Here is a 10,449-nt window from a genome sequence, read left to right on the forward strand (position 1 = left end):
ATTCTGTGCTGCAGTATTAGACTCAGCCAACAGTACCTTTCTCCTGTGCTTCCTCAGGTCGCTGGGCTGTAGGGAGACAGAGCAGAGGGGAAGACACGCAATCCCGCGTCAATACATAAAGGTACGTCATCGAATAAAGGTCACGAGGTCGGTCGCCTCTTTTATATGTACGCGTGACACGTGATCAGGGAGGAGGAGGAGGAGGAGGAACAACAGGCTGGTTCTCATGAGGGCACGAGGCCTGTGGGTCGACCCGGGGGGGGGGGGCTCACCAGTGTCATCACCCCCATGCGCTCCATGTCGTGGGCGGGGCTGCGGGGGTCCAGCTTGGGGGTGGAGTGGCCGCTGGGCGGGGAGGAGGAGGCCAGCGAGGAGGCGGTGGCGGAGGCGGTGATGCAGGCCCCTCCGTGGTGGTGGTGGTGGTGCATGCGCGCCAGGTTGAGGCCCTCCAGGCTGACACTGGCCACGCGGTTCTCGATCTCCTCCGCCCGCAGCTCCGTCGACTCCTTCTCCTCCTGGATCAGCCTGGTGGGGTGGGTGGGTGGGGGTGGGTGGATGGTGGAGGGGTGGAGGGGTTGAGGGGCAACAGGGAGATGGAGTTTGGAGGGTGGGTTGTTAGGTGGGGGGATGGGGTTAGGTTGGGGTGGTTGGGTGGATGGGTGATGGATGGGTTGGGATGAGACAGGAGGGTAGGTGAGTTGGGGGGAGGGGGGGGTGGTCATATCAAGTCATGTTTCTGCATATAACCCTTCATCACGATCTCACAGCCAGTGGGAATACACGACTCAACGGCTCGTCAAGCAATGGATCAATACGATCAAATACTAGTCGTCTTTAATTAAAACTGCTGAAACGTCTTCAATTCGCATCGTATCAGCTCGCATCATCTCGGATCAGATGAATAGCTTCCCTGGGATCTCTGGTGTCATCACAAAGGAAATAAGTGAATTTGTTGTGTGGCTAAATGAATTCTGGGAGAATCTGTTCTGTGGCTTGCATAGACATGGCTTTGATGGATTCGAAAGGCAGACTCTCCTAAGAGCTCATTCAACAGAATAATTACAGGCCTGTATCGGGGAGATAGAGAGCCTTAAAGTCTGTTCACATAAATAACCGTACCCGGGCGTTAGCATGCTAATTAGCTACCAACTCCCAGGATGCCAAACGCTATTTGAGAGTCAAATTATTTCTTTCTCCAGTTAGCATTGAGGAGCGTATCTTGGTCTATAGTGATTATGCCAGGCATATTAACAACATCTGATCAAAATATCTTACCACATTTGCATTTGCAATTATACATGTGAATAGGCTTGAGATAATTACAGCATTAACAAGATAGTGAGAAGTCTCCTCAGGGCATCATGGGCTTAATGCAAGTAACTAATAAATAGTTTAGTCCAGAGTCTAGCTCACACATTATAGGCACTTCCTACCTTAGCAGCCATTGTCATATACAGTCTTTACAGCGATAGCATGCTAGGACAACCTAGCTGGCTAGCACACTGTGTCCCCTCTTATGCAGTTCCACCTCGCTATCACACGGTATCACGACCTAGCTGGCTAGCACACCTTATCCCCACAAGTACTCTGTGGCTTGCGCACCATATTTCCTGTTCGCTAACACAGCTTCACTTCTCTAAGTAAGCCAGCTGTATCTCCACCTAGCTAGTATGTCACATCCACACTAAGCTAGTCCACCATAATTCCACCTAGCTGGCTAGCACGCTGCATTTTATTCTACTGCATTTTTCCACCTAGCTGAATGGTTGAACTGGCGTTTTTTTGGGTAGCTGATGGTAGCTCCACCTAGCTAACTAGCTCATCGTGTCCTTCTCCTAATGAATTTCCACCTAGCCATCAGACGATAACTCCTACTAGCTAGCTAGCACAATGTATGTCCTACTGACTTTCCACCAGGGTCATCCCTATGTTCCCCGGGCCCTATGTTCCCCGGGTCCTATGTTCCCCGGGTCCTATGTCCCCCGGGTCCTATGTTCCCCGGGTCCTATGTTCCCCGGGTCCGATGTTCCCCGGGTCCTATGTTCCCCGCTTTGTATGTGACCGGATCATGAATATTAGGGTTATGGCTACGGTTATGGTTGGGGTTAGGGTTAGGGTTGGGGTTAGGGTTGGGGTTAGGGTTAGGGTTAGGGTTAGGGTTGGGGTTAGGGTTGGGGTTAGGGTTGGGGTTGGGGTTGGGGTTGGGGTTAGGGTTGGGTTTGGGGTTGGGGTTATGGTTGGGGTTAGGGTTTGGGTTATGGTTGGGGTTAGGGTTAGGGTTGGGGTTAGGGTTGGGGTTAGGGTTAGGGTTGGGGTTAGGGTTGGGATTAGGGTTAGGGTTGGGGTTAGGGTTGGGGTTGGGGTTGGGTTAGGGTTAGGGTTAGGGTTAGGGTTGGGGTTAGGGTTAGGGTTAGGGTTAGGAGTCAGCGTGCGAGTTTGCCTGACAGGCTGCCTGTCTAATCCTAGGAACATAGGACCCGGGGAACATAGGTACGCTCCCCTTTCCACCTCGATATCAGACGGTATCACGACCCAGCTGGCCAGCACACCGTATCTCCTTGTTGATGGCGTCCAGCTGCTCCTGCAGCATCATGGCGAGCGTCTGCGCGTCCGAGTGTCCGCCCGGCGACAGGAGGTCCATGGAGCTGAAGAGCGTCTCGCGGTCGTCGTCGTCCATGTCTGACATCTCCGTGTCGCTCTCGAACGGGTGGCCGCCCATCCCCAGCTGCTGGGAGCGCCACTCCTGCTCCCCAAGGGACTTAGCCTGGAGATGGACGAGAGAGAGAGAGAGAGAGAGAGAGAGAGAGAGAGACAGAGAGAGAGAGAGAGAGAGAGAGAGACAGAGAGACAGAGAGAGAGAGACAGAGAGAGGGAGTGAGAGAGAGAGAGACAGAGAGAGAGACAGAGACAGAGAGAGAGAGAGAGAGAGAGAGAGACAGAGACAGAGACAGAGACAGAGACAGAGAGAGACAGAGAGAGAGAGAGAGAGAGACAGAGACAGAGAGAGACAGAGAGAGGGAGTGAGAGACAGTTGATCGTATCCTTCCCGATGGACCAATCACAGGAAAAGGTCTAAATAGAACCGTTTATGTTTATGAAAGAACAACAAATGACAGCGAGAGCGACAAAGAAAAGAGAGAGAGCGAGAGAGACAAAGAAAATGAAGACATGGCCGAGCAAGTCCCACCTTGGACTCCCTCAGGCCCACGCGACCTCTCCGGGGTCGGCGGATGACCTTGGCCGAGCGGTAGTGGTCCGACTGGGTCTCCGCCAGCGAGCCCAGCGAGTAGCGGAGTTCCCCCGACGTGTCCATGTGAGACCTGCACACACACACACACACACACAGATACAGACACACACACACACAGATACAGACACACACACACACACACACACACACACACACACACACACAATGAGTACCATCCATGAAGAACGCTGAACAGGACATGGTGACAGCCACCCTGTAGTGGGACCATTATGCACAGGTCTGTTTATTTAAGTAAAGGTTTGGGTTTCGACCGCACACAAGGCCATTCTTTATGGTCAACCACTTTCTAAACGGTGGTGCTCAGTTTGTACTGAAGGCCACAAAAGACAAGGAAAATATTAGTTTTGATGATGTTATCAAGCGTGTGGTGTGCGAATGACGTTAAAAAAAAAACCTGAATTCAGACTTGTCGAAAAAAAGTATAAACTAGCACTATAGCAGCGCCTTTCTAACCAGTGGCCACTCAAAGCACTGTACAATAGTGCCTAACATTCACCCATTCATGCACATATTCCCACACCGACGGAGATGTCAAGAATGCAAGTCTTGCTCAGGGACACCTCGACACTCTAGGAGGAGCCGGGGATCGAACCAGCAACCTTCCGGTTACCAGCCAACCCCGCTCTACCTCCTGAGCTACAATGCCGCTGAACAGTCTCCCTACTCATGGAGTCCAGTATTCCCCCTCATCCGAGCGACCTACCGGGACAGGGTGGGTTCAGTGAGGGAGCTGGTCCTCATCCTGAACTGATCCAGCTCCCCTCGTAGCTTATCGATCTCCTCCGCCAGGTGGGTCTACAGGGGGGGGGGGGAGGGTAACGTAAGGCAGGAAAACAGGAAGTAGGAAACAGGAAGCAGAAACAAGAAGTAAGAAACAGGCCTTGAGCATCCATCCTAAAGTCTCTCACGTGGACATGAGCCTGAAGCCAACCCACTTACTTTTTCATGTATCGAGTCCTCATACTGTTTCCTGTAACCTTCTGAATCCTGGATCAACAGGTTCTACAATGGAAAGAGAAAAAAGGCGGGAAAAAGAGGCTAAGAGAATGTCGGCCATTTTGTGACATTGAAAAGGCGTTCTGTTGGTCACCACCGACGAACGTGAGAAAAGAGGCAGTTACTTATAATTTGTATTCTGAATACGTAACTGTGGCTGTCGGTACAGTAAGGGCGTCCATAGAACCAAGTGCCAAGCAATAACAATTCGCTAGGTTAACCCGTTCCCCGTACACAACAAAGAGAGCTAGGATAAGACGCTCTACAATTCTAAGTACTCATTTTAAGTGTTGGCCGCGTCGTGAGACCCCTGGGGGCCGGCGGCCCCAGCAGCCCCAGCGGCCCCCCCCCTCCAGTCCCCTCACCTTCTCCTCCAGCGCAGCCATCCTCTCCTTCAGGTGGAGCTGCAGGCGCTCGTTGGACTCGGTGAGCAGCCGGTCCACCGTGTCCGACAGACGCTTGTTGTGCTCCTCGTTCATCTTCTCTCTCTGTCGAGCCTGGGGGTGGGGGGGTGGGGGGGGGGGGAGGAGAGGGTTCAAGACCACGTTGTAGCTTAAGGGTGTGAGAAAAGTGAAAAGAAAATGTGGAATGAAAGTAGAGATGTTCCGATACCATTTTTTCCTTCCCGATTCCGATTCCTGAACTTGAGTATCGGCCGATACAGAGTATATACGATAAAGCATCTAGCATTGTAACTACGAATAGCACTTGGTCTCTTTGAAGGGTTCTCTCACGATGACAGCAATGTATAGTCGGTTCACTTACTGTAAACAATTTTTTTTCAGAACTAGATATTCTTTTTCAGAACTAGATCATTTGTAATCTATAATTATAATAATACATTTGTATTCTTGTAGTTAAGCGTGAGCATCCAGCGTTTTTTCAGACTTTGTAGCTCAAACGCACACAGGTCGGAGATGACGCGTTTCCCATTCAGACTTTCCACCTTCTAACGCAGCGTAACAGCGTACGTGTTCATGATGTTCTTTGCCTTTGTAGTAAATTAGCTCAGTCACGTGATGGTATCGGATCGGCTCATAGAGTTGCGTACTTGCCGATACCCGATTTCAGGCGTTGCCATTTGACGTGCATTGGTTTTCAGTTTTTAGGTTAGTTAGTTTAGCACAGCCTAGCATAGCATTAGCATATCAGAACAACAATTTAGTGAAGCCTGTTGCTGAAGTTTTAGCACGGCACAATCTTAGCCTGGCTTTAGCTTTGCACCGGATTAGCTCAGCATATACTGTATGTTTAGCATAGATTTAGCTTAGCTTAGCGTTAGCAGCTCCCTCGGGGACTCACCCTCAGCAGCTCCTGGTTCTTCTCCTCCAGCTGCCCCTCCAGGTGCCTCATGCGTTCCTCGATGCTCCCGTGACGCTCCTCCGCCTGGGGGCACACCACAGCGGACACAGGGGGGGGCGGAGGGGAGGGTTCAGGGCGGAGGGGAGGAGGGGAGGAGGGGAGGAGAAGGGAGGTGGAGGTGGAGATGGTGACCGGCGGGTTTTACAGCCAAAGAGAGCGAGCGAGAAAGCTTCAAACCCCCGAACACCGGGGGTGGTACCGGGGGGGTGGCATCTTAAAGGAAAAATCGGCTCAGACAGATAGAGGACGGAGTAGATACAGTGCACCAAAGGACAGGGTGAGGAGCTGCGACCAGCGTGGACGATCCACCGTGTCATCTCTGGCCAGACCCAGCCATGCAACCCTGCCCCCCGTAGCCCGGTACAAACGCACAATCGTCACGCAATTCAATTGAATGATGCAAAACGAAGTTAACCACAACAGTGCACATTCTGCGTTTATTGGTCAGTACGTTTACATGCACAGCTTAATTTGATTAAAGCCATAGCTCGACTCTGCTCCTTAATTGGACAACTGCAAGATGCACTTCCTCCATCTTCTGTGCCAGCTTTTTAAATAAATCGCCGACCCAAACTGAGTTGACAGCTGTCTACTGAAAACATCACTCTCCCGCCAGAGCAGCCCCTCCGCTGCCCGTCCGTATACAGCATTCCCCGCCGCGGTGCAATGAATGAATAAAGATCATAAACACGTCGGGAGAAAAAAACATTTATTTTGACAGATGTGCCCGAAGTTACTACTTTACAACCTCGTTGATGACCCACATTTAGAAAAACATTTACTTTTAATTCAGCCTTGGGTGAAATCGAAGCATAGTGTCTGTGTGCTTCCACCTTTAATGAATGCATGCCATGCTCGCTCCCACGGCCGGGACACACTTCTTAGGGGTAACTACATTCACTGGCTTCCTCCATCTTCTGCGCCACCTTTTTAAATAAATCGCCGTTTCTCGTTTTGACGGCAACAACGACAAGACGACTATCGTCTCCTTCTACTTCCGGCTCACTGCCCCGGGAAAAGATCTCGAGCATGCGCAATTCAACGCATTTCAACGCATAATCCAATTCGACTCCGTACATGCACGCTAAACTCGACTATGAATCGCATTATCTAGGGGTCTTAATTCGACTATGAGTAACCCAATTCGATTCGAGTATAGCTCGACTAAGGTGTATACATGCATCTTAGTAATCCAATCATAGTTGGACTAAGCCAATAAGTCGACTTTCTTGAGTGTCGTGTAAACGCACTGACTGACTGCTGCTCACTGGTCGATGAATGTGCACGTGACAATCAACGTGAACATTGTGTGTGTGTGTGTGTGTTTCTGTGTGAACGTTTGTGTGTGTGTCTGTGTGCAAATGTGTGTGTCTGTGTGTTTATGTGTTTGTGCGTGCGTGCGTTTGTTCATGTGTTCATGTGTTCATTTGTTCGTGTGTGTGTGTGTGTGTGTGCGCGTGTTGTGTGTGCGTGCGTGTGTGTGTGTATGTGTGTGTGTGTGTGTGCGTGTTGTGTGTGCGTGTGTGTGTGTGTGTATGTGTGTTTCTGTGTGAACGTTTGTGTGTCTGTCTGTGTGCAAATGTGTGTGTCTGTGTGTTTATGTGTTTTAGTGCGTGCGTGCGTTTGTTTGTGTGTGCGCGTGTTGTGTGTGCGTGCGTGTGTGTATATGTGTGTGTGCGTGCGTGTTGTGTGTGCGTGTGTGTGTGTGTGTATGTGTGTGTGTGTGTGCGTGTTGTGTGTGCGTGTGTGTACCTTGGTGAGGGCGGCGATCCTCTGGGCGAGCTCCGCCTCCACCTCGGGGAGGGTCTCCGCCTTCCTCATGGTCTGCTGCAGCTTCTGCTCCGCCAGCTCCAGACGCTCCTGCAGCTGACGGTTCTTCTCCTCCATCTACACACACACACACACACAGGCGCACACACGCACACAGGCGCACACGCACACACACACAGGCACACAGGCGCACACACGCACACAGGCGCACACGCACACACACACAGGCACACAGGCGCACACATGCACACACACACACAGGCGCACACGCACAGGCGCACACACGCACACAGGCGCACACACGCACACACACACACACACAGGCGCACAGGCGCACACGCACACACACACACACACACACACACACACACAGGCGCACACACGCACACAGGCGCACACACGCACACAGGCGCACACATGCACACACACACACACACACACACACACACACACACACACACACACACACACACACAGATAGACACAGACACATGTACACACACATGTGCAAACATGCACAGACACACACACGCACACACACACACAGGCACACACACAGGCGCACACACACACACACACAGATAGACACAGACACATGTACACACACATGTGCAAACATGCACAGACACACACACACACACACACACACACATGCACACACACACACACACACACACACACACACACACACACACACACACAGGCGCACACACGCACACACACACACAGGCGCACACATGCACACAGGCGCACACATGCACACACACACACACACACACACACGCACACACACAGATAGACACAGACACATGTACACACACATGTGCAAACATGCACAGACACACACACACACACACACACACACACATGCACACACACACACACACACACACAGGCGCACACATGCACACACACACACACACAGGCACACACACACACACACACACACACACACAGGCGCACACACGCACACACACACACACACACAGGCGCACACACAGATAGACACAGACACATGTACACACACACATGTGCAAACACGCAGACACACGTGCAAACACATGCACACATATACACATACAGACACACGCACATGCACACACAGACAGACATACAGTTAGACATAGGCAGACACATATAAACACACACACACAAACACACATAGACACACACAGAATACAAGATGAATACAAGATGAGTCCTGGTGGATTTGGTTTTTGATTTTTCTCTTCAGGTTGAAAGTGTCTTTGTATTTCAGAAACATATATTTTTGATGTGATCAAAATGTCCCATTCGATCACAACAAAAGCCTAAGAGGACCCTGATTGGATAATATGAAACAACCCTCACAAACAGGATGTAAACAAACAACAACAGCCACACAATCTATCCCAGCCAGAGATGATGTGAATCACCACCTGTGAACGAGGTTTCTGTTTTCTAGATTTGTTTTCTTAGCAGAACTACTCCCTGACATGATGATGCAATCACTAAATCACTAAAAGTCATCGTGATCTGAGGACGTGAGTGTTGGCCAGTACCAGGCGGCACTGATTCAGATTCAGAGTTCTGGGTCGCTATGACAACGGTGTTCTAGTGCCTCTCCTGCAACCCTTCATCAGTGTTCACAACGATGTCATTATGAACCTTGCGTCGTTGTTTGAATCTTCACTCAATATGAAATCAATGTTGTTTTTAATCTCTTTTTTTCGGTTTGAATTCAGTTGTATTAAAAAAAATATATATATCAAAACATCAATGTTCCTGATATTTGAAAAGCTAAATAAAATGTTTTTTTGCTTCTACCACAAAGCCTGCTATTTCAATCACCTAGCGCTTTAAAAAAACCTGCATTTCTCAATATAAATTCATAAGGGGCAGTCAAAAATGTAATATATGCCATTGGGTGGAAGCTTTTACACAGGCCGGATAACATTGTGTTTTACAACGCCGTGAATTCACATTACACATTCATAACATGGGGCAGCCTGAGTGGAAATGGAAATGGAATCGCCAACCCTTACAGAGTTGTTAATGCCATGCTCTACCAGTTGAGCTACACAGGAGAAACACCCCCCCCCCCCCCCACCCCCCCCCCAACACAAACACTTTAGTAGGAGGAGGTTAGGTGTTGGGGACGTTGGATATGCAAAGCTGCATATCTTTTGAACCTTTAAAGGTGAAGGTGTGTAGCATTGAGTGCCATCGAGGGAAAGAGACTTGGCAGATGTGAAATCTAATATCCAAGAGTATGCTTTAATCAGTGTTTTATCCCATGGAAATAAGAGTGATTGTGTTTTCACTAGCTTAGAATGAGCCCTTTATATCTACATAGGGAGAGGGTCCTCCTATATGGAGGCCGCCATGTTGTACCGACATGTTTCTACAGTAGCCCGGACGGGACAAGAAGAGCTCTAGAGACGTGTTTAAATTTTTAGCAATCGCATAACCTGTAAGCTTTGAACAATAGTCCTACAGACTAAATACAATTATTAATCCAACAGGGGACCTCATCACTTGACACTTGATTAGTTGATGCTGTTGTAGACAATGACTTACGATTATTTTGAAAGTAAATACTGGCCCCCAGTACAGAGTACTGGGAGCCCAGTTTAACTCTGCAACCTCACCACTAGATGTCACTAAATCCTACACTGCACCTTTAAAATCATACAAATCAATGATTGTAACAATTTAAAAAAAAGACAATTCTAGCATATCTTCCGAAGAAATAATAATGATAATAATAATAACAATAATAAAAATATTTTAAATATTTCTATCTGTGATGCTTGGGTTAGGAGGAGGCGGGCTCACAGACCTGTCTAAGGAAGGCCTCCTTATTGGCCAGCTCGTTCTCCAGCTTGTCGCTGATGTCGTGCAGCGAGGTGGACTCCCGCTGGGCGCTGAGGTAACGCTTCTCCAGAGTCACGATACGCTCCTCCATGTCCTCCTTCTGACACAAGGCCTGGGGGGGGGGGAGCAGGGGGAGGGAGAGAGAGAGAGAGAGAGAGAGAGAGAGAGAGAGAGAGAGAGAGAGAGAGAGAGAG

At 49.7% G+C, this 10,449-nt stretch overlaps 1 protein-coding gene across 1 annotated transcript; it reads right to left on the reverse strand.

The window, feature by feature from the left end:
• Positions 1 to 36: 36 nt before the first annotated feature.
• On the reverse strand, positions 37 to 10,367 carry LOC311372802 (liprin-alpha-2-like; the record flags this gene model as incomplete). The annotated part of the gene is made up of 10 exons (XM_084489756.1): positions 37 to 66; positions 273 to 525; positions 2,550 to 2,764; positions 3,188 to 3,320; positions 3,975 to 4,066; positions 4,211 to 4,273; positions 4,633 to 4,764; positions 5,570 to 5,653; positions 7,382 to 7,516; positions 10,221 to 10,367. Coding segments are annotated over 10 exons (1,284 nt in total), but the record flags the coding sequence as incomplete, so codon positions are not given.
• Positions 10,368 to 10,449: the final 82 nt, after the last annotated feature.

The sequence above is a fragment of the Micromesistius poutassou genome (genome assembly GCF_964030765.1).
Source record: "Micromesistius poutassou genome assembly, contig: SCAFFOLD_1712, whole genome shotgun sequence".
Classification (NCBI taxonomy): Eukaryota; Metazoa; Chordata; class Actinopteri; order Gadiformes; family Gadidae; genus Micromesistius; species Micromesistius poutassou.